General features: G+C 31.7%; 1 protein-coding gene across 8 annotated transcripts in view; it reads left to right on the top strand.

Annotated features, from left to right (window-relative positions):
- Positions 1–25694, top strand: part of LOC138131951 (maternal protein pumilio-like) — a 55614-nt gene extending 29920 nt beyond the window's left edge. For 4 of the 8 annotated variants that reach the window (XM_069049241.1, XM_069049235.1, XM_069049236.1 and 1 more), the window contains 8 exons: positions 18481–18783; positions 20318–20555; positions 21096–21221; positions 21598–22021; positions 22082–22502; positions 22541–22751; positions 22840–23008; positions 23071–25694. In XM_069049241.1, the coding sequence (XP_068905342.1) occupies positions 18481–18783; positions 20318–20555; positions 21096–21221; positions 21598–22021; positions 22082–22502; positions 22541–22751; positions 22840–23008; positions 23071–23323 (2145 nt within the window). In that variant the 3' untranslated portion in view covers positions 23324–25694. The remainder of the gene's footprint in view (positions 1–18480; positions 18784–20317; positions 20556–21095; positions 21222–21597; positions 22022–22081; positions 22503–22540; positions 22752–22839; positions 23009–23070) is intronic. The other 4 variants (XM_069049237.1, XM_069049238.1, XM_069049239.1 and 1 more) reach the window with 4 other exon arrangements.
- The last annotated feature ends 450 nt before the right edge of the window (positions 25695–26144 follow it).

The following is a 26144-nucleotide window of genomic DNA, read 5'->3' as shown; positions in this document are numbered from 1 at the left end:
ATAATATCTGCAAAGAAATAATTAACTTGGCGTAAAATTAAAAATTAGTAATTTCCATTTCTTACGTAGATTTTGAAGTGTATATGATATAAACCGTAACATTGTCAAGAATTCAACTTTCACATCAGTGCGGTACTTGCGATACGCAAAGTTGGTTTGTCCCTTGGGGCAGTTTTCGCAGTAATATTACACAAGCTGTGTAAAAATAGTTTATTCCAAAATATTGTTAGCGAAGGTCACAAATTCTTTGCAGACATAATAGTTTCCTTTGCCATGTTAAAATTTTTTTTCTCATAATTATGAGGTATTTATTGGTAATAGGACAATAACTATGGTAATTTTAAACGAATAAAGTGGCAAATAAAGTCACTAGTGATCTAGAAACCGCTTTAAAACAATGAAATATTTTTGTGACGGATTTTTTGCTTTTCTTTAAACACAATTTTTTTGTTCTGGTAATCGGAATCAAAGCGTGAAGCAGTGCAACCTTTGTTGATCAAATAAATTTGTCAAATAAAATTCTGGAGATATTGGATAAAGTATGGCACACGTGTGCTGGCGGCTGTAAGTCACTTCAACACACTAGTGTATTAATTTTCATCGTTAGTCCAAGTTACGCTTTTTGGAGTCATTCAACAGCCGAAGTAATTTTATATCTGTTTTATTTAAATTAATAATGTGCTAGCGCCTAGAACAGTGCGTTTAAGGCACGGTGACAACTACGATCGATACAGGGTGAAATTTATTGGTTGTTTTTGTAAGTCTTATAACTATAGAAGACACGTATAAAATTAGTATAATGAATTTCTTAATGATAATATCAAGTAAAATCTTTGTTGAGGTTTGTGACATTAATTAAGAGACATTCGAATATTGCCATGCATAAGAATTTCGTTCTGCACGATAGAAGTATAGGTATATTTTTGTAATAGCACACGACAGAAAAGGGTGATATATTTTAATTGGGACTTCAGTAATGAAGTGAAGAGATCGGCACGCTATGTTGCATGTTTGGTAGTCAAACCCCCGAAGCTCGCATTAGGTTGAATCGACTACACCCTTTTCGTCGAAGCCGCACCTAGAGGCTTTTTAGAGCATGAGGGTGTGTTTTACCCTTCCTGATACGGATACCGTGAACTTTGCTTGAGAGCTTTTTTGTTCTGTTTAATCCTTGTCATGTCATGATCAAATACCGCATCGTGAAAAATTAACTGTCAACTTTATACTCGAATCTCAGTTTTAATCACAAGTTCATGTATAGGTTTCCTGTTAATGTAGGTTAAATGTGCAGTACCTACCTACAGATTGGTTTTTCGTTTAAAGTAAAATGATGTAAGCTAATGATAGAAAACAATTGGGCAGTGAACATTTTGTTATGAGTTCTTTACTTTCAATCACGATCTATTTTAATTGTGGTTATTTATGGGAATGTGTATAATTAAATAACAAGTTTGGGCAGTAATTACTTCGAGTGAAATGAGAGCTGCTGCTAGCCTTTGGAAGAAATAATTCATTGAAGTTTTTTGATGAACAAAAGTTCTAATATACAATAAAACGTACGCGTAATGAAAATATTTTTGAACAATCAAATACGAAAAACGTTAACGAACACGTAATATAAAAATGTACGATTTATCAATTCTGTTTAGTATCGTATGATACAACATTACACTGTTTCTTCACATTCAAGAGTTTCCTGAACCGAAACTCTTCGGTTAACGAACCTCGCGATCTGCATTGTCTGCGTTCATTTCTTCCAAGGCCTTACACGATTATTACACGATGTAATTAAGATGGGTAACACATGCGTTTGCCAGATGATGTTTACACATGTATATGTTATATTCCCTTGACGCGAAGAGCTAAGAGAAGACAATAACATTCAGGTCTTAACTTGCAAATCGCTCTTATCACATTGTCTTCACGAAATGATGTAAAATTGGTGGAATTTGTTTTGTTCCTCTTTTATTGTTGGCAGGCGCTCTAGCGTACAGAAATTTAACTTTGTTTGCAAAAATTATCTATGGTATGGCGTTTCGAGGAAACATTTAATGTGAAATTGTAAATTTGGTGGTTACACTTTCTTTCAAGTTGAGTTAATCATTACGTATTTGGCATTTGTACATTTCAATGTTTACAAGAGAACTATGTAATTGTTGTTAAAAATGGAGATGTACGAAGCTGTTTTCATTTATGAATACAATTACTAATCTAATAGTTTATTGTTAGGTAGTTCACTACACATTTGAGATTGACTAATATTAATAAAACTCCCGAGAACAGTCGAGTCGCGGTTTAATAAATTCTGTAAAAATATGATGTAGTAACCGTTCCGGAAAAGACTCATCATTGAACAAAAGGTAATAAGCACAAGAAATTATTGGACCTGTGAAAAGTTCAGTTTCCTCAATGACACATAATTTCGTTTGTGATTTCGGAACAGAAATATTTCAAAGTGAAAACCGCAATTTTGTGAAAAGTGCTATTAGGTTGCATTGACAATAAAATGAAGTTATGAAGTTACAGCCGTTGAACATCCAAGCAATGTAATCGATTATATTTTCAGTTTTTTAAGTTGACTTACTACGTCAGTCTCATGAAGAAATTGTTAATTATTATTAATTGTTAACAATCTTCACGTTAGCATATATTTTACATAAGAAATAGAATTTCAAACAGGAATTAGAACTAAATTTCATACAAACTTATGTGTCGATTGTTGATATTGTAATTTCATAGGTATTTTTTATGGACAATTTTATTTATTTAGGTATCCGATTTTAGTTTAATACTCGAACCGTTCGTAGGAATATTATTAGAAAATGTGATTTTTTTTAACTTAACTTCCTAAAGCATATTTTCTTTGCGTGTATATGTACAGTTTCGTTACATTCGGTTATCTGGAACATTCACGTTTCTGAAATGTTCTGAGATATTTTATTTTATTGAGTTATGAAATGCACTAGGTAGACTTCTTGAAATTTAGGAGTTTCAAATCAGTTTTGAAATCTTCGTATTTGCTATAAGAAAAATGAGTAATTCCGATAAAATCTCTAGGTTTTGATTATTACAGTTTTTTTTTTATGTAACTGCCAATACTAACGTTATTTGCAACAATTTTCAGGGTGGAGTTGGTGATGAGTCTATTAACGTCAGTCAATAAATTGAAGTTACGATTGCATGACTCGAGTACCAAACGTTATGTTTATGTTTCAATAATTACCACTTTTCGTTTATGGAAGGTGTTTCTAATCAAATATAATTAAGACTTTGTTAACTTAAATTCTGTAAACAGTTTATAGTACAGTCAACTGAATTACGTAATCTTAACTAGGCAATTAAATTATCTTAACTCCAATTTACTGAAAAAATGAAATGAACTTTTTAAGAATTCAATTTTTTTTTATCTTGATTCGTTTTGTGGAAACTGATCTATAAATATCTAAATTTGAAATGTTTTCGTATGGATGTGCCACCACAAAGAAAATCATTGAAAAAATCCTAAAATTAGGATTTTAAAATTTTATATTCGTAAATATGATACATTTTAATTATGTATTAGTAAAAAAAAATAATCATGTTTGCGGAATATATTCTAACAATTTTTATACAGCTCTATTTCCTAATCGCGCCAACAATGAATTTTCTAGTTGATTTAGTTTTCATAATGTTATTTCCGTTAACTTTTTAAAGTGACGGATTATTTTTTATATACATTTTTTTTTTCATGAACGAATAATTTTTCAGTTTACAACTTCTACAAATTCTATCACAAAGAAGCGACGTGAATAAGTCATACTTGTTTCTTCCCCATGTAGTTTATACTTTCCACTTTGTTAAACATTGAAGTATAACATTTTGTGGTTTTCCGTTTTTGTCTGTTTTGAAAGTTTCAGTTTAGGTAAACATTTTCCTATTTATTTAAATTGGAGAAATCTCAACGATTTACTTCATTACATACAAAACGGGTCAGATTGTCAATAAGGCAATGGTAAATACTTGAGTGGTTTTTTTCGCTCTTTCATAATAATAGTAACATACAGGAGTTAGCTAGAGTAAGACTGTGAAATGCAATCAAATCTTATTAACATTATTGAAATGTCCAGCAGGTGAAAGGTGCAAGTATAAATATAACTTGTAGGTGGGATAATTAAAGAAAATTGTCTTTTGAGATTTTTCTACTTGAGTAGGTAGGTATTATTTTTGGTTTTAATACGGTGGTTCTAGTTGCAGCCAATTTTAACGGAAATTGGCGTTTTTTTCGGAAATAAAAAAAATATTACACAATGATATTATACAATCAGAAGCAGTGTACCAGTCCAGTCGTCAGTACTTTGACCGGGGCTGTAAAGGACTAACCGTACGCTGCCGCTTGTCATTACGATAGACGACACGGCACAGGTAGATTGACTTCCCCAGAGTGCGCTGACCGACTCTCGTCGTGGTCTTCTTCGTTGTCGTGGTGGGGCGGCAAATGCGCCACCACCATCACCACCACCACCACCGCCGCCGTCGTCGTCGGCTAGCGATCCGATACAAGCTTCAGTTTTCGGTTAGACGGACGCGGCTGAACGTTATCGCGGTGGTGTTCTGCATACGGTGTACGGACATGACACAACACACCAACTTCAGAGCTCGACGAATTATGTTGTAGTTCGCTGATCTACAACTGAAAAAAATATATTCAATTTTAATATTTTTTTTTATTATCTATGAATTTTGAAGGCGGTCACGTAATAATTTTCACATGTAAGAAGTGTCTCAACATGTGGCGTTTTACCTATATTTTTATTTGGGATTAAAAAAAAGACGTGCGTGTGTGTTATGTATGTGATCGTGCTTGCGCGCGCAGTGTGTGCCCTTACTTTGAAAATTTTGCAAATTGTACAGGGCGTTGTTTCAAATTAATTTTATCAAGTTCCGTTTTGAAATAATCAAGTATTCGTGCGTAGTAATACTAAAAAATTCTATGCAGAAATTTGTTTTGTGTTTAAAATTGGTTCAGTAATGGAAATGTTAATCTTGTCAAGGTATATTGGATGTTTTGTAATCAACTAACGAATCTCAATCATACAAAGTACACTAGTTTTTGCATTTTGTACAGTAAGACCTAATTTTAAGAGTTTTTTTTTAACAATCCTACTTTATGACAATTTCAGGAAGCATATTTTAATCGTTCGGAGTTAATGTTATACACTCACAATCTTGTCTCTTTTCTGTAACTGAAATCTGTTGGAGAATTGTTTCTTTCGTTCAGTCAGATGTCCACTTGGCGGTTCACGAATGAAAGGGTGGAGATTATCGTACCAACGTGTTCATGTTTAATCATTACCTTTTCCAAGATTTATTATCAGAGCTATGTGTGGAAAGGAACAAGATGTGTACCACCTTGAGTTTTAAATAAATATTTAACCCAAAATAATCAGTAATAGTTATCGCGCGGGACATCCGTTTATTACCGCTTTGAGGTTCCTTAAGGAAATAACGTGTTTTGATAAAAGAAAGCTTTGTGAATTTGTGGTATCGACTTCCTTTGTAAACTGCAGTTTTTTCTCGCAATAGATACTCCATACGGTCGATATGTCGAGAACAAAATCAGTAAGGTTATAAACATTACGAATTTTTGTTGCATAAAATGTCCTTTGTGTCTTTATTGGAAGTTGTAGCGATGTTTAGGTCAACTTTTAACACTATTTGCGACTAAATTTTGTGGGACGTGAAAGTTTAGATATCGAGTTCCTTGTAGGGCTGACCGTGATTTATGTCGAAGTCCGTAAGCTGGGTTTGCACTTGAGGTTTCTTTAATTCTCTGCTACGTGCTATGTCCTCGTAAATCCAACGACGATTCTTATAATTTATTTCTTTTTAGTGCACTATGACTTCGTAAATCCCCAGACTGTGATAGGATGTCAAGTTGGTTCAATTCAAACATAAAGAATTATACTTACGTAACTGATCTGTTTGTGCATTAAGTGTCTTACAAAATTAAAGAAGTGCCTTTGTCAGGATTTCGCGTGTTAGAACCAAAGAGTTTTTATCGGATTTGACTTGTGATAATAAATAAAATAGTACAACAAAGTTCTAGTGGACCAAATGTGAGCCTTATTTATTGATATAATCATCTTCCATAATATATTTATACATATCCGCCATCGCCAAAGTTTAAGCAGTCCCGTTTCCAAACGGTGATTTTATTTGTGATATGTGTTAAAATTTTGTGTACGCAACGTCGATTAACGCAATGGTAGTGCTTCAAGAAAGCGGTTCGCCTATACAGGCGCCCGCTGCCCTGTTGGATCCTCTGGATTACAGACAAACTCCAACCTGTTTGAAGATGCTTCCCAAGAGATATATTAACGTGCACCAGTGGTTAGGACCGGTGTGTCCCAAGGACTTAAAAGCTCAGCTTGTAAGTGTCAGTTGCTACTGAAGTTTAAAATATTTTCTAACAATAATTTCACAGTAATACCGTTTTTTAAGTAAATTTGTGCATCAACTAGGATGATGTTTTGAAAGGTCAAGGAAATGTTTCCAAGCAAACTTGTAAATTTGCATTGCCGCGAAGGATTATGACAACAAACCACTTTTTATGGCAAATTTTTGCAGTGATGTATCGAGAAGTTACATTAGGTCATTTTTTTGCCTGGAGATATTTAGAAGTCGTAATGTAATATCCGACCTTTTACTCTAAAGGTCAATTTGACGTTTTAACATTTGACGGCTAATAAATAGGGATATCGACAGTGACGACATTTCAACCCCCTCAATAATGCGATCCAATAAAATGTTTTTTTTTTTTTTTATTCGTTAAATGACACAAATGTTTCGTGAGATTTTGCCTTGCCTTGTATTACGCCTACTACGAGGTGAAATTTAAAAAAGCACCCGCTATAATCCTGATTTAATTACTTTCCCAAATTATCTTGCTAAGAAAAATGCATTATCGATGATGGTACCTAACAAGTGTTTTAGGTAGGAAGTATGAACCCATAGACGCCTTATGTCCTTTAATAGCTAATCGCCGATCTTTTCTGATGAAACTTGCTTATAATCCAATTAACACAGATTTTAATCGAAAAAAGGATTAAGTAGTACTTTTTGTGAGAAATGAGAAGATTTTGTTCAAATGATTTTGATTTTATTCTATCATTTATATATGACACACTTTGGTTTTAAACTGAATTTCGGAGCAGTGGAAAATCTACGGCTGAACTTCCGGGTGGTACACTGAGAAACATAACTTTAAAGGAAACTTATTTCCCAGTTTTTATTTCTAACTTTTTATGAACATTTATTGAAAATGACATAGTATGTATGTTCTTTACTTGAAACATGACCTCGTTATGGCTTTAGTTTTAGAGCCGAAAAATGGGTTGTTATGAAGTAAAACATCTGTTTTTCGATAACTCATTGGAACATATGTTACACACTGAATGATAAAAACTTTTTTGTATTATTATTGTTATTACATGGTGTATATGTTTAAGACATGTTTTTGTAATGAGCAAACCGTTCGTTATAAGTAATGAATTTGTGTAAACCAATTTCATCGGTAACGTTAGGTTGTGATTAGTTTACGACATTGTATTTTTAATGCCCCATGAAGTTAATCTTTGTTGATTGTGTTGGGGCCTAGGATTTAATTAGAGTGCTTTTATTCGTCACGACGCTCTGATGAGAAGGTTAACTGTTCTAATAAAAGTTAAACGATGTTTGGCAATAGGGGTCGATATTGATATGCAGCCGTAAATCGTTATGAATTGTTACAGTTAGTAACAATTAATTGATAACGAGTCGTGACTTGTAAAATTGCACAGTGATCATTTCGACAGACAATTAGGAATAAATTTGTACAACAAAATTTTATATCAGTTGAAAATTAAAAAGTTTTTGCTGTGGAAAAATGATCGTGATTTATCCGATACGATACGACGATGCGTATTAAATTGTAGAGACAAAAATAATTGAATGACGTAGAACTTGGTACAGCAGTAAATTATATAGGTTACTTGGACAGTCATAAATTGAGTTTTTCCATGGGTAACTGAATTATAGTACGATTTTAATTTGTGCCTTTGATATAATTACACTCGCTGGTCTTTTATGTGCGTACGGGTAAACGGTGAAAATTTGTCTAGAAAATGATTAAAAGCAGTTTATGTCCACTGTTGCCACCATATTTTATTTATATGTGTTTCTGAATAGAGCTTTTCAGTCTCCACTTGGCCGCTGATCAAATAATGATGGATCACAAACTTCCTCACTTACGGTGCGATTGTGGATATCTTGGTTTTTTACGACTGTCTTAATTTTGACTGTTATGTAATCGTGCTTTTATGTATGAGACATATCCAACGACAGATAGTACAACAGTAACCTGAAAGTCGGACCGACACACAGAACCGGTATTTCTTCCATATGTGGAGGAGATGGTTAACGGAACTTCGCTTATATTGGGGCTAGTTATGTTGCCTCTGGCACAAAGTGTCGACCTTTCTTTTCCTTCAGAGTTTACTGTTAATGCAGATGTTTCACCGACTTTCTTATTGGTTCTCTCAAATCTACCATCACTTAGTTTTTTGTAGAATAGATTTTTTTTGTATGTGTATGTATCGTTATATCTTCAACCTTATTTTGAGACAATTACGAGCATTAGAATGTAGACTAGACTAGACTAGGCGATGAGTCTGTAGTACATAAGTAAAATATCTAATATACATCACTCAACATCCATCAATTTAATTATTGTATGTACATAATATGTATTAAAATACAAGTACATGTTAAGTATGTGTAAGTATGTAATTTCATAACATTTGAATGTACTTTTTAAATTATGTATTCCGAAATAAACAATGTTTACAACTACTAATTTACATCGGCTCATACAATCACGGTATGTGTGTGATTTATAAAATATATATACAGGCTGATTCATATAGTTTCATACATATTTTAACCAGTGGCAGATTCCGATCTCAAAAGGCTCTTAACAATAAAATATTGAGTCATACATCTAAAATTGACAAAAATTACCATATCGGTCTTTTCACTATTATTACATGCCATTCTTCGCTGATTTATTAATTATTTATTCCACTTTACGTCCGATGTATAACGGATGTCATGAATCTGATAATAGAAAGAAAGAATTGTTGCTATAGAGAAAATATTGGTATTAAATTAAAGGTCGCTTTAGTTTCATTTTGACAATAATTCCTTCGAATCACCCTAGCAGCTTGTTTCAACGTAAAATATTTTCATTTATCTGTGGTTCTTAAAAGGAGGTGGTGGCTCTTCAACGTGTTTTATCTTCAACAATTTTAACATTAGAACCTAGACATTTTTGTAAGACTATCTAGGGGTCGGAATCTACCAGCGGTTTAAGTTTGTATGATACTATATGAATCACCCTGTATATATTTTTTAGTAGAGCATGAAGTCATGATAATACCACGTTAATTGATAACTAACGACACATTAATTTTTTAGTAAAAATAAAAAAAAAAATTGGTTAGATATGTGTAGTGCTGAATTTAATCTTTTGTTAATGACTTTTGCCACCATAAATATTTACAAACACGGTAGAAGTACGTACATACGAGCATGAATTCATTTATTTTATAGTAACTTTGCTACACAAACAAGATACTTTTTTTTGCATTTAATGTGATTCTTCAATCGTTGACTATTGTTAATATTTCTAATGTTAAACAATGACGTTTTAATATCTTTGCAGAATATCCTCTGTGTGTTTATTTAGTTTCCTTCATTATGACGTGATGGCGGCGTCGGGTGTGCCTCGTTAATATTTGGTGGACGCGCCTAGCAGCCCCTCCTAGCTTTATAGTGGTGTTTTAGCACGCTATCATTTCAAACTCAATATTAGCGAATATCTTTCAAAATGTATACACTACTTTCTTAAACTGCTTTCAGATAACAAAATTTAGATTAGATTTTTATCCTGAAGTTAACTAGGGTGCATGTTTGAGTTTACCAATTTTCTTTTAGCAGTTGTTGGTAAAAAAAACCAGAAATACATTGAACACAGATTTGTGAAAATGTTCTTTACTAATACGAAAATTTGGATATGATTTAAAAAATGTATGTATGTATTTACAAAATTTAAAATCTATTGTTTTCATTCAATTGCAAACGTGGAAGATATCAGATATCATATTTGATTTAGTTAGGTTGAAGGTACTCCGGGGAAATATGTTCTCATAAATGCATCAGTTCTTTACTGTGTTACATTTTCCTTATTTATCATTCATCTTTTAGTTTCACGGTCAAAAAACAGCATAATATGCCGACCTTCGGTTTTAGTAAATCAAATAAACGAAAATCTGACGTTGTTACATTTTGATGGAAAAATGTGGATACGTGGGTGCACCTTGCGTTCCACGTGTTCCAAATTATTTAAATGGGACTTTAATATTATAATTGCTTACATTTCACTTTAAATCTCCACTGTGTTCAATAAATTATTTAGTGATTTTTACTTAAAAAATTACCAGAAAATAACAGAATGTGTAGTTCATGTGTGATTGCGTTGTATTCAGAAATCAATAAATTACTGACATGTCTCTGATGTCATCAATCGTCAGGTAAATATTGACTACGAACTAGTGACACTTTACGTGATTGGCCGTTCTATTTCAGTCTTTGTGTATTGAGAGATACATATAAGTCTTCGGCAAATTCGCAAACGATGGGATCTTTTTCTTTTCATCTATTTAATACCAATTGGTTGCATATTTCAAGCTGAATCAATACTAGATGCACATAAATGTAAAGTAGTATAAAAAATAATAATTGGAGTGAATTTAATTTCTATTGTTAAATGATTGTCTTGTTTGTATCACAGAATTAATTTCGAGTTGAAAAAGATAATATAAGTCGCTACTTTTTATACATCATAAAAATGTTGTTAGTTTTTTTTATTTTAATAGTTCACCGATTTGCGAGGTAACAGTTATGAAATCGAACAATGCTTGCAAACATCACCCTTAGTATGTTACCGTCGGTGTTGGAAATTGAATTTTCATGTGACTATCGGCTTGCACCACTAGCCATGTGTTCAATGTGTATTAATCAAAAAGTAAATATTTACAATAGTGCCTAGTATAGGTGATAACCGATAATAGACGTTTCTGTGCAAATAACATAACTGATCCCTACTTGAACGAACCAATAAAATTTTTCTTTTTTATTGGCATGAAGTGTTTATCATATATGCTTCTGTCTGCCTGCCGCTTGCAATATATGCATTTCAATATAAAAACATTCTGAAGTGTTACAATAATCCAGTACTAACAAACCTTTTTACTTATTAATAAATGATTTGTAAATTTAATATTGGTCAAACGTTAGATTCTTGGAATGATTGTAAAGTGTGGAACTATGTAATTCCATGTAATTGAAATTGTTTATTTTTTTTTTATTCTCGGACAGGTCACCCTAATTTTGAAAAAAGCCATCGATAGTTTTCGAAATATGTAGCCAAGTTTAAAGTAAAAAAATGTTTGTAGAAAAAAATCAAGTGTTATAAAATATTGATAGTTTAATCGTTGGCTGCGTAATGTTCTCTACAATTTCAAATGTCACCCTGAATATTATAAATAAGTTAATATCTAATTATTATTTGGTTTAATAGGTCGTTTAGATGCTGTTAAGACTGTCAATATTCCACCAAAGTCAGTTTTTTGTCCGTTTTCGTTTTTACTTTAAACTTAATTATTTTGCAAACTGTAGCATGTGATTGTGTGTTAATACATACGGCCGAATTTAGAATCCAACCTGTGTCCAAATACTTATGTCCGAAAATTTCAAAAAATCCACAATTTCAATTTTATCGAATTAGTTTGGACTTAATTCCTAATATAATAATTCTTCATGTATGTATAAAAGCCTAATCAAATTTCTGTAAATAGTAAGCTGCATTAATTTTTAAATATTACATAACTTTTTAAATGATTTATGAAGATAATCGTATTAAGATGTAACAGAGTTTGCATGAGATGTCAAATAAAATTATGTCAATCTAGAGTTCGCTTGTTGAAATTTCAGTGCCAAGGTGAACAGCTTAATTTCCTTAATACAGTTTATTTTTATCGTTTGTGTCCGTACGTTGTTTTTAACGTTTATAAAAATTATAACGGGGTGGTTTCTATAATGAAACGGATATTGATGAAATTAATTTTGTTTGTCTCGTGGCAGAGTAACGCCCCTCGAGCTGTTTACTTGTTATGTCAAGTATTACGGGTACAAGATAATTTAGTAGTAAGTTAACTGAAACTTCGCAATCTCATTTAAATAATGAAAACAGTTTGCGTAACATCACCATTGAACAATGAAGAAGGCGGTATTTCTCAAAGGAATTTTCGATATAGTCGTAGGTTGTAGTTTAGTAAGGGTTTATTATTGTTGTGACATTTTGATAAAGTATAGTCTTTCACGAACGAAAAAGTACTCGCTATATCTTGATTTAGAAGACGGTTTACGTCTTGTATGACAACTTGTACCTACCTATATGTACTACTGTTACATTTGATTGAAACTTGAAATAAATGAAAATTCTTGTTAGTAATTCAAAGGAACACCTTTTTGAAATAATTTTGATTCACAAAATAAGTTCAGTGGATAAAAATACTGGAGTGAAATGGTATGGGTTCTCGAAGTATGCATAAACTGTTGCATTAAAAATGTATTGCGAAGCTAATGTCTTCACTTATTCCATCTATGATGGAGTTTTTCAAAGCATGGGGATACGGATTTGTAGACTTAACTGCATCATAGAATATATATTTACAAATTCTTCTCAAAACTTTGGCGCATTGCTGTTGTGAAATATCTGATATTCCAGGAAGGTCGGTTTAGCTTTAACCTCAGGTGAGGAATAGAAAGAAGTGTGGGAGTTTTTGGGAATCCAGGATAGCCTTGGAATTGTGATACCACCAGTCAGTCGCTGTAAACAGATATTTTTTAAAATGAAAAATGTATGGTGCTCCATGACAGAAACGTTTATTAATGAAAGTAATTTTTCATTTGGCAATTTCGATACGTAACGAAACATTTAATAAAATGCGTATCTGGTTAAAAGCTTTATAGAGCCGTTCAGTATACAACATTATTTTTCAAAAAGTAAAAGTTAACACGCACGTTAAGTTCTGTTCGTGGATTTTTTGTGGTTCACCGAACTGTCCAATGTTAATACCTATGTACTACATATTACATGATTCCATTAATAACTCGCTCCTAAGTTAATGTAACTTATCAGTTATCATCCGGAGCTTAACGTGTTAACTACAAAGTACAGATATTAGTTTATAATAGTTTGTGTTGCATTTTTTTTTATTGTAGAACCCGTATCGTAAGTAGCTATTTAAGAATACATCGTAGAATATGTTTTATCAGATCTGAATAAAATGTTACCTTACGTATTATGTATTTTTAAATGCCCATTTCATAATAAAACCATGATTTTGCAAAGAGCAAGAATTTTTTCGCATCTCCGATTTTCATATACATACATACATAATTGTTTTTTCTTCACAGCTAATTGTACTATAGGTATCTAAATAATGTAGTTAATTGACTCTGGAGGATGGTGTAATCGACACGCCAGAATAATTACAAAAAACACCAATGGGTGTTATTTTGATAACCTACTATTTAGTAATAAGCAGTCCGGACGTTTATTTGGAAAAGTGAAGAGAAGGTAACTGATCAAAGACCTGACATAAAATCTAAGATAATTATCGCATCAAACAGAATTAGATTGTTTGCATTAGTAAAAGTAGTCGCCTAAATAGGAGAAAAAATACTTTTTAGAATTGCAATCATTTTGCCATTTTTTTTTTACTTTAACGAAAATTACATCTTTGGCCTAAAAGGTCAACGACCCACGAGCTTCAACAAATTATTCCATTGTTCACCGTTCCGCTTCTTGAATACTTACTTTGGCCACTTTTAGATTTTGCTTCAAGAGTTCCATCATTAAGTAAGAGTGGTAAATTCGCTATAAAGCCCCATTGGTTTTTAACACATTAATAATTTTAACATTAAATAAATGTGCAATTTTCTTCAGAAAATTGTATGCATAATAACATTGTTTAAGTACCCAAGACCGTTTTCTCACAAAGTGGAGCAACTCACGAAGAATAACGGACCCAGGTCATTACCATCGTACTCTACTACTCTTTGTTTGGTCATTCTTAACGGGTTCAATCAAGTTCATCGTGTTTGTTGCGAAATTGTCATCTTCAGCTTTTTTGCTTCAAAATGATGAATTTCTTGTTTACTTCGGCAAATAAATATCAACAAAAACTGTAGTGTTTTGCATTGTTTTCTTTGATTAGAAGACTGTACCAATATCAATAAGCCTTAACATTTTTTACTATAACAAGCCATGGCTTCGTACACTTAACAATTTAAATTGTGTTACAATGTTAATTCTAATGTTGTTGAACCAATTATCATAGATACAATTTAATCAAAGATCTTATTATTATTCTTGATCACGTTGTTTCCATTCAGTTCTCTTAAGATGGAAATTATTGTCACATTTAATCCAACGTATGTCTTGAGTTTATGTTAATGTATTGACAACGTATTTAAAAAATACCAAGAAATAGAAGACCGATTTTAAATGAAACTTAGTATCGTATTTATTATTATTGATTAAATTCCAAAAAACGTATAGTCACCTAAGAACCCTGACGTTCTAGTACACTTTAACTTAAATAATGAGAGTATTTGATACTTTGACTGCATGGTAGGTATCCTTCTATTTAAATCCGGAGCTGGCTGGCAAAGTTTAAAGATCTGTTTATTTACATCCATTCTGTAATTTTTAAAGGGGCGTTTTAAAATCTAAAATTTCAAGCCCTGATTGGTCATTGCTATGATAACTTAATTTAGCGTCCTTTAAAATTTAGCGGAGCAGTTACAGAATACGCCCCATTATCTGCTTTTTTGTTAAGCTAGTTAACCTTTTAACGATAGGGTTTGTAGTCGTAACATTAGAGTTCTTGCACAACTACAGTGAGCGGCAAAAGCATGGAATAAATTAATTAAAAATTAAACAAAATTTTTTTCAAAAAAATCTTTGGACAGGTCAATTTTAGTTTATAAAAATACACATTTTAGTACCAAAGAAAATTCCAAGCACTCATTTGTTTTCGAGTTATGACGTCATCGACAGTTTTTTTAAATAGAAATCCCCTATTTTTTTTGTTGATTCTGATAGCCCCTTTAATTATCTAAATGACAGTATAAAAATTTTGTTACCTTACATAAGGAAATTTTTGAGAAAAAAAATAATAAAGTTGGGAAAAATAAATTTTATAACGAACAAAAACAAGTCAAAAAATCAAGTAGGTAAATCAAACAGTCAAATGTTACTGTCAATTTCATTCGTATGTGTTATTTGTTTTACAAAACGTTTTCGAAAATGACTCATATAACAGAAACACAGCGTATTGAAATTTTAATTTTGATTGGGTGCGGGGATAAAACTAGATAAAACTAAAACAGGGGGAATTTCTTCATAAACTTGCTTATTGTCAACAAGCTGGAGGATGGGAATTCGAACATTTAATTCCATAATATTAAGTACTTGCTAACACAGTTTTTGACTTGTTTTTATTCGTTATAAAATTTATTTTTTTCAACTTTATTTTTTTTTTCTCAAAAATTTCCTTATGTAAGGTAACAAAATTTTTACAATGTCATTTAGACAATTAAAGGGGCTATCAGAATCAAGAAAAAAAATAGGGGGGTTTCCATTTAAAAAAACTATCGATGACGTCATAACTCGAAAACAAATGACTGCTTGGAATTTTCTTTGGTACTAAAACATGTATTTTTATAAACTAAAATTGACCTGTCAAAAGATTTTTTTGAAAAAAATTTTGTTTAATTTTTAATGAATTTATTCCATACTTTTGCCGCTCACTGTATACCTTAAACTGAGGTTCATGATAAATTTTGATCAAATGCTTGCAAACTCAAAACCAAGTTCTGCACCGTTCAATTTTCAAGTTAAGCGAAGCTTTCATGCAGCAGGCAACGGAAATCCAACTACAGCTAACTTCTTCAGACTTCGTTAAAGACTTTAATAATGGAAATAAAATGATCTCGTCGCAAAGTTTATTTTATTTAAATAGAAATAGGAAAATCTTAAAGCGCCTGAACTCGTGATAATTGAAAGTAATAAAAGCCTGAAATAATAAACTCAATGCAATACCATTTCAAGGTTTATAATGTCAAGTTTAAATCGCGGTCGTATTATACAATAACTTTGCCAATTTATTTGAATTGAACAAGGTTACTTTTTAGACAAGTGGTTTTTAAAATTAATTTTCTTTCAGTTAATAGCTAAGAAAGTTACTTTTAAACCATGATACAACGTAAATTCCAGTACAAGCATGCTTTGCTGATTTGTGCTGAGTAGTACTATCCAGTCGTTCACATCTTCACGTCCACTATATTACAGTACATGTAGTACATTCAATATTAAATCACTCAAATTTTATGAAATGAAAATAATATGAAGTGAGTAGCAACAGAAATCAGACATTGTTGCGGTTGAAGATCAGTGATTTTATTATTTACGTCATCAGACTTATATTTTAATGCAATTTAATGGTTAATGAACACAGAGGTAGTTCAGGTTTTTTTTATGTAAGTCGGAATTTTATGTAACAAGGTGTTGCAGATTATTTGCAATTTTTTTACAAACATTGAATTTAACTGTAAAAGATAACAACTTCAGTAATTTAAATTTGTTGGTGGGATATTTCCTTTCATTTGAAAAGTAGCTCCACACATTAATGATCATCACAACCATAGGAAACGACGAAAAAAGAAAAACTTACATGATCTACTTTCTATACTGTTTTTTAAGATCTACTTCCTACCAGACTTTTTTTTCTAGTTTACATCTATGTAGTTAAAAATCAATGTAGGATATGATTTATTTCGTTCTTGCAAAATTTGTAAAAAAATATTTAAGTAATCATATAGAACTGTTCATTTTTCGAACAATTTTTGCACGCATGAAGTTATATATTCTGATAATATCGCTTATGAATATGTTCACTTAATTATAATTAGTTTCGATCAGAACTTTCTAATTTTACTTTTAGAGAATTTGTATGTGCAAATCGTACTATTAATAAGTATCGATTGAAAACTAATGTTATTCTAGTAGTTTAATTAAATGTTTTGCATCTTGAAAAGGAGGTTTATACATATTTTCGATTCACTTATTCATTTATGAGAAAGTTTAGTTAAAGCCGTTGATAATTTAATGTTAATGTTTATAATATCCATACTGTATTTTTTTGAAAGGAGTACATTTGTTTCGTACTACGAACAAATGATTCTGGATTTTTTGAGCATTTGTATGTCCGTTCTCCCTAAATTAATTTCAGTTCAAATTTTCAATTATTACCTACCTACCAGTTTACGTGTGCGTATTGCTTATTACACAATGTGTGATTAGGTTTCGAGTATCTTTTAACTTGGTCATTCTAGAATGGTAATTTAGGCCCCGGAGTCATTGCTCTGTGCCGGTTGATGAGGAAGCATTTCTTTGCGGCCACGATACCGTTACAGCGAACTAATACACTTGTAGGTATGGATTGTCTGTGTAAATCTTGTTTACCTTACAAATTTTTTCGCAAGTTGAGATAAATGTGTCAAGTGAACGAACCTAAATCTTCCTTGTTTATTATTTCAATTACGAGTCTTGAGAATATTTTTGTTCCGTTTTACAAAGGTTAAAGAATGTGATGAATTTGTTAAAGGTCCAGTCGGCTAATGCGTAATTTAAATTTGCCCAGCTGAATTATTTATTTCCGTTATGTTAAAACATTGCGTCCGAAAATTGAAAATAATTTATTTTTATCTTACAAAGATGTTTAAATTTAACAATTCCATTCACTACAGTTTACAGATGGGTTTGTTGAAAAAATTAATAATACAAGCCCACGTTTTTGGTGGTAACTGTAATTGTGTTACGTGATAAATAATTAAAACAATGGTGTATTTTAGCACGTAATCAATATAAACAATTTGCTAAGTTATTCATGCGCAAAATGAACATGAAGCACGCACAAAAAGTATTCAGATTTCTAAAATGTAGACATTTAAAAATATTCACAGACTATTCAGTTACATATTTTTTTAAATTTAGTTTTAATTAACTATGTTCACATACGTTATTCACTCTGGATTAATTATAGAAAATTGTTTTAGGTTATAATTTTTTATGTTAATAAGTTCTTAGGCTTTTTATTTTTTTGTGTTCATTCCCACAACAGAAATAAGACCTTGAAATAATATTAACTTTATCGCGTTACATTTCTTGTGTTACAATTATTATTCATTATTAAATTATTCATTTTCATCGAAAAGACTGTATTTTGTAAAATGAGTGCTATCGTTGTGCTGATTATATAATTTTTGTTGCAGCAACTCTTCCGATCTCAACAGACACAGGCTGCTACTCCGAGCGCCGCGCAATTGCAATTGTTACAGCAACAACAACAGCAATATCTAGCCCAACAACAACAAGCAGCATTTCCTCAACCACCTTACGTTCTAAACCATCAACAGGAACCCTCCTACCTCATTACCGCCGGTGTTCCACAATATTATGGTGTTGGACCATGGGTGTATCCGGCACCTGCAAATCTCATTCAACAAGGAGCTAGTAATGGAGCCAGAAGACCTCTCACTCCAAATGGCACAGCAGAAGCACAACAACAAGTACAAGTAAGTATGAATAAAACTCGCATTTCGTGAACATTTCGTAGGCAAAATAAATACATATTGAAAATAACAGTTTAACGGTGGAATTTTTTGTTTTTGGGACAGACCGTTATATGTTAACAGTTAGCGTGATTTTTTAGCGAACTTCATTTATATTTATAGATGATCTGCACACATAACTAGTTATAAAATTTTCTTGTCCAAAAATTATTTAATTGTGGTTTAAAAACTAGCCAAATTTTTGCTCTTGTGGGAGACTCGTTACAATTCGGAAACCATTTATATATAGATCAGGTTTTGAATATTAACTGTAAAGTAGCAAAATTTATTCAAAAAATGCAGCTGGTATCGTAAGGTGTTACAAACCAAACAAAAAGCTATACATACAAAATATGAAACAACACCCTAGGAAAAAAAAGAACTTAACATACATATGAACTAATTTTCAAATTATGTATTGTGAAGTTTTAATAAATTTGTCCACAAAAATGTTTTTTTTTTAATTTATAAAACTCCTGTGTAATTAAAGATCTGTGACTGATTTTTTAAATGTTTACAAAGCAGTGAATGAGGCAAGTCCATTTTTAGAAAAAAAAAGCTGTTACGCATTACGTATTCAAGGAACAAAATCTGATTTAAAAAAAAAGTCTAACCATTTTTATGTGGGGAAGCTTCCGTTAATGTCTGACACTATGACTGGAGAATAACTTTTTTAAGTTGAATATTCTTTATACGAAAATAACCAAAATTTAATTAAAATACCTATTTATTAATAGCCTTATTCTCCCCATTTAGTTCTAGTAGCTTTTCGTTCACGTGCAAATCAGGAAAAATGAAATGCATCTGGTGCAGCTTCAGACGTATGTTATGAGTGTAAAACGATTTTTAACTCAAGGTTTGACCAAATATAAGTTGTATGAGTTGGTACAGTTTTTAACCACACGATTGTAGCAGAATGTCATATCCGCTGACTCACTACGAATCGTTACTTATTGCAAACACTGTTGAGGTTTTCCGATTTAATTCCAGTAATTGCGTTAGTTGTGTCAGAAGCAGCCATTAGTATTATTTATTCGTAGAAATCCAAATGAAATTTAAATTGAATATTTTTGTTGACATCTAAAAATGTCGGACCAAAATAAATTCTTGTCAAGAAGGAATATGGAATGGTCGGTTGACTATCTAAACTGCAAAATGAATTGATATATCAATAGAATTTATGTAGAGAATAGCACAAAAAAGTTTCGATTATTTATCTGGAACCGTTACAGTGGTTAATTGCGACCTTTTCTAAAATAAAAATTTTAGTAGAAATTGCCATTTCAATTTAAACAGTTCTGTTCATGCTTCACGCAATGAGAACTTCTTTCAAAATGAAACTTGTTTGTAAAAACTTTGATGCATATTAATTAAAATCGATCTGTGTATCGATTTAGATGAATGTTAGTGAAGAGACAATTTTATATATTTTTTTTTAAATAGAGCGTATCTTTTCGTACCTTATAGTCAGTTTTAAAGTTATTTTATCATCTTACAGCCACAAGTTCCTGGAGGTTACATCGTTCCATACTATGATCAAAATACCCCAATTCTTATGGCGCAAGGTGCGGCAATGCGAAATGGTACACCTATGCGTTTGGTTAGCCCGGCTCCTGTTCTCGTTCAACCCCAAGCCAACCGACAAACGCCAGCAGGTGCTTCCCTGTATTCCAGTACACCTCAAAGTCTGTACGGTGCTAATGTGAATACTTCCGTAAATGGGGGAACTCTCGGAGGTAAGCACAGTTTCTGTAATCATTGTAAATAGGTATGTGTATATTAATCTTGTAATTTTTTTTCAATTACACTTGCATGGGACGGCCGTTGTTTCATACATAATGTTCTGTGGAATTTTTAGCTAAATCTAAAATAAATTAAATGCATCACTCTGTAGGACAATAATAAATCATATCATTCCTACAATGTTCTCAGGTACAAAGATTGTTATTATAAAACATTTTCATTTGAAGAAAGAATTTTTGTAAACAAAAATAAATTTAATTAAAACAAATAAAACTACAAGTAAGCATAAATTTAAAAACAACGAGAGGGAAACAGTCTGTACTCGTATACAATAATAAATCTTCGTTTTACGAAAAACATTTCTTGTTTTAATTAATTTAAGTGTGAATTAAAATCATTTTCTGTTGTTTGTGTTTAATCTGATTCAAAGTACGCGGTGGTTCATATCATTGTTTATGTTCATTAATTATCGTTTCATTACAACTGCTTGGAACATTTTGTGGTGTATTTTACTAACTGGTTGGTGTGGGTAGGTGTGGCCCAGGGTGTTGGTTCTGGTTTATTCCCACCTCTTCACGCAGCACCACCTTCTGCTCCATTCGGTAGTTCCTCTCTTGGAAATATTGGTTCATCTGCCACAACCACGTCCCTTCACACAGGTAGGAGTCATTTAATTCATTTTCTACCCGTACTGGAAAGATTTTTTAAATAGGAAGGTTTTTCTTAATTTTTTTTGTTATTTTCATTCATTCATTACATTACATAAGGAACTTGTGTATATAACAGTTAATGGTTATGTAAATATAAATACGAAATTCACCTGCGTAAATTTAAGTACTTGCAAGTTTTTGGATGTCTGATATAATTTTTAAAATTTTGTTGTATATAACAGGTATTGTTCTGTACAATTACGTTATTCACTTTCATTAGTTGAAAGTTTTGCATGCAGCTTTGTTTTTTATTTTTATGTAAAGTGTACACATCTATGTTACGACGGTTTTAAAGAGTATATAAAAAATGAAATGTTTTATGTAGATAATTTTGTAGGTCTGGGACTAAATACAACTTCGACGGGAAGACGCGACTCTTTTGACAGAAACACTTCGGCTTTTTCACCGTCGTTGGATTACAGACAGAAATGGCCAACATCGTACAATATTGGAAGCAGTCCAAGTCCATTAGCTGGAAGCTTAACGCCTCCTCCTTCTGCACCACTACAATTAGGTGGACTTATGACTTCAAGAGTTCTCTCTGCAGCACCAGGTGCCGAAGCAAAATATCGAAATTCAGTAGCTGCTGGACTGACAACGAACACAATGTTTGGATCAACAAATTCTCTATTCACAAAAATAAATCCTTCACTATCAACAGTACCTAGTTCGCTAGATAAAGGACAACAGGGGAGATCGCGATTGTTAGAAGACTTCAGAAATAACAGATATCCGAATTTACAATTAAGGTTAATAAAAGCAACATTTTTATTATTTGTGTTGGTAGTTAATGGTGGTCTTATTTACAGAGATCTGGCAAATCACATTGTGGAATTTTCGCAAGACCAACACGGGTCTCGTTTTATACAACAAAAATTGGAACGTGCGTCTGCAACCGAAAAACAAATGGTATTTAACGAAATTTTATCGGCAGCATATAATCTCATGACTGATGTATTCGGCAATTATGTAATACAAAAATTCTTCGAATTTGGCACTCCTGAGCAAAAAACAACATTAGCTCAAAAAGTACGAGGGCATGTGCTTCCGTTAGCCCTGCAAATGTACGGTTGTCGAGTTATCCAAAAAGCTCTCGAGTCCATTCCTCCAGAACAGCAGCAGGAAATTGTAAGAGAACTGGACGGTCACGTTTTGAAATGTGTTAAAGATCAAAATGGAAATCATGTTGTTCAGAAATGTATTGAATGCGTAGATCCTAACGCTTTACAGGTGATTTGTTGAATTATGGTTTTGATAAAATAATTCAGAATGCTCCTTTTTTGTTACAGTTTATCATTCAATCATTCTCAGGGCAAGTCTACACGTTATCGACACATCCTTATGGTTGCAGAGTTATACAACGCATTTTAGAACACTGCACACCGGAACAAACTGCACCTATTTTAGCCGAATTACATCAACATACGGACCAGCTCATTCAGGATCAGTTTGGAAATTATGTCATCCAACATGTGTTGGGTAAGTTTTATGTTTTAAGTACATATGGTGCTTTGATTTGTCTATCTGTATAAAAACAAGAAATAATGTCACCAATAATGTATTACAGAACATGGGAAACCTGAAGACAAAGGTCAGTTAATTAGTAGCGTCAGGGGAAAAGTCTTAGTTTTGAGCCAGCATAAATTTGCCAGTAATGTTGTCGAAAAATGCGTCACTCATGCAACTAGAGCCGAAAGAGCGTTACTAATAGAGGAAGTTTGCGGATTTAATGACAAGTAAGTTGCGATTAACGTATTGATGAAATTTGAATTAAAGAAAATGTTTTTCTTTTGTATAGTGCGCTGCATGTCATGATGAAAGATCAGTATGCAAATTACGTAGTTCAGAAAATGATAGACGTGAGTGAACCAACACAACGGAAAGTGTTGATGCATAAAATAAGGCCTCACCTTAATTCATTGAGAAAATACACTTACGGAAAACACATTATAGCCAAACTGGAAAAATATTTTATGAAGACTCCTGGATCAATGGGCTCTATCGGAGGGGAGCTTGGCCCTATTGGACCGCCAACTAATGGAGTCCTGTAATTCAAACGATGTTTATTATCCATTTTAAATATATTTTTTATTTTTTTTGACCAATTGCGTGTGTTAATTTAAGTTCATTTTTCAACACACCAACAAGGTTGCAGTATTTTTCGTTTTCTTTATTTTTTTTTCCATCGATGGAATATTAATTTCGTATCTTTTTTTAAATGACTTTTATTGTAAGGTTAATATGTTATTGTGAATACATACAAATATCTGTATTATAGCTGTAATTTATGTAATTTGTCTTACATCAAGTTTCATCGTTTTTGTTGCTTGACTTTTGTTTTATAAGCTGAGTTTAGTGGAGTCGTTTTTAATTTCTTTACTTATTAATAATTAATTTATTTTTCAACTTATAAGATTCAGGCTAGGCCTATAGAACAAAAGGCAATCAATTTCATATTATGCATGTTTATTTGTGTCTATTGAAATACATAACGGTTGTAATTATAGAGCAGAGTTCTGAAACGAATCTCAAATTTTATTTTAATTCATTGAAAATAAATGATGTCTTGTAAAATTTTCCCTTGAAAGTAAAACCGAAACTCTGTATATACAATTAAGGAGTAAACAATAAACTCACGGAATATTAAGTGTCCCCCAAATTATCCCAACAGTATGTTAAAATGTGATAAGGTCCTCAGGAAATAGATTTGACATCATTCAAGTTCATCCAAATCAAAATTTTTCTAGTACCGCACATTACACTTTTATCACATTAAATTTAACACATTTAAAGCAATTGCTTGAAATTCATATTTATACTAAATTGAAAAAAGGCCGTATTGACTCAAATTTAAATTTCTTTTACAAGTTCAGTTTTTTGTGCAGCATAAGGTGAAGGAAATCTTTCATTTTAAACAAGTACATCTATCTACGCGACGTAGATACGTAAAATTTTAAAGCACGTATTTTTAAGACGTTACGTCTTTGGGACAATACGGCGTCTGCTAACAGCATTTATTACACACAATATTGCATTTATGGTAGTTAGTCATCTTTGATGTAGGATTTCACAAGTAATTTTATTTCTCAAACGAAAAACGACGGTATTTGATAACTTTAATCAAATAGACGTTCAATTTCTTGAGAATTCAAATATAACGTCGTTTTATTTAAATGACTAAAACCTCTAGTTTCGAATACATTTTCTCATATGTAGCATTAGTTTAAACAGTTCATAATCTTGTCTAGTAGAAACATAAAATAGAATTTGAAAGCACGTTTCTTTTCAATAAAAGTATTCAAATATAAAATATATTTATAGTAATTGTACAGTTTCGTAAATTCCATTATATAATTATTAAATTAATTTTATTGCATTTATGACTGTTTATGTGTAATTGTGTGTTTTTGAGCTAATCTGTGTTGAAATTATACAATATTTGTAAGAGTACATAAAACCTTTTTGTAATTTTGAATGGTATTAGAACAAAAACACTTCAGTCATCTTTGGTATGTGTACATAGAATACCCATTTTGTATTATATGTAATATAGTTTCGTTCATAACATTTCCAAACAGCCACACAAACGCCATGTCGGTAACTTGTACACTTATTAAGGATTACTGTCCACCATCTCTCCCCTCCCGCTAGTGATATGTATATATGTTAATCATTTTTAAATTGTGTCACATGTATTTATATAGTAAAGTGTTTCATAGTGTAATAATGTAAAATAATCCATTTTGTACTTAGAAATTGTTTGTACTGTATTTTTATCATATGAAAATTGATCTACTCATTAACTTCATTAATACTAGATTTTTCAAACTTCAATCGTCGGATTGACAGTATTAATTTGTTTTGCTGAATTTTAAGAGTATCAAAAACAAACACAATTTATTATTAATGAAGTTAATGACAATTAGTATAAAAATAGAGCGGCGGGGAGTTACGGTTAGATGGCCAATTAAATTTGGAATGGCAATGTGGCCTCAGACTGATGTAAAGATACTAAACAAGTGTAAAGTGTAAATTCCATTTGGTTATCACGTTGTAAACTGTATAATACATGTGTAAAAAAATATTCTGTAAAATGAGCCGTTTGGAATTATGTAATTAAATTGTAAACTATGTATTCTAAATTGGAGCGATCTGGTTGTTTTATTGTACTTTTGCGGCACTCATGCCTGCTTGTAGAGTAGCTGGACGGGGATCACTTATGTTCACAAAAAAATATGGCTCTCTGTGGATCTACGGCTGTATATTATATTTATTATTATGCGATCTGTTTTATGAATGTGTAAATTTAGTTTACTGGATGCATGTTAGTTTAGTTAGAATATTAATATGTACGATAATGTATTTCGATTTTATTATTTTTTACCACAGTAGTATAATAAAACTTTATTGAATCAAAATTAATGTGGTCTTTATGTTTACGTTCAAATCTAATATCCTGCAGCAAAAGGTGGACATCCGTTTTCAGTCAAGGAATAACTGTATACAAGGACAGAAGAGATCAATTGAATGAATTCAATGTAAATACAATTTTTTTTAATTCACTGAACTCTGAAGTATGCATTACGTATATGTGAACCCGTTTATAACCAAATGGATTCCAAAGGCTGCAGTAATAATTTGTGTTTTCTGATTAATTGTTTTCTTTATTAAAAAGTTAATACTAGCTCAGGACAAAATAGTCAGCCGGTGGATTTCTTTTGTCTAATTGAAAGTTAAAATTTATTTTAGAGAAAAAATTAATTACGCAAGACATATAAGAACTATCCAAGAAAAAAAATAGTATTAATTACGGTTATCATATGAAAAAAATGATCAAGGACAACACCAAAAGTGGTTAGAACTGATTCGCCA

Source organism: Tenebrio molitor, chromosome 5 (genome assembly GCF_963966145.1).
Source record: "Tenebrio molitor chromosome 5, icTenMoli1.1, whole genome shotgun sequence".
NCBI classification, from domain to species: Eukaryota; Metazoa; Arthropoda; class Insecta; order Coleoptera; family Tenebrionidae; genus Tenebrio; species Tenebrio molitor.
This window is presented reverse-complemented; position numbering and strand designations above follow the sequence as displayed.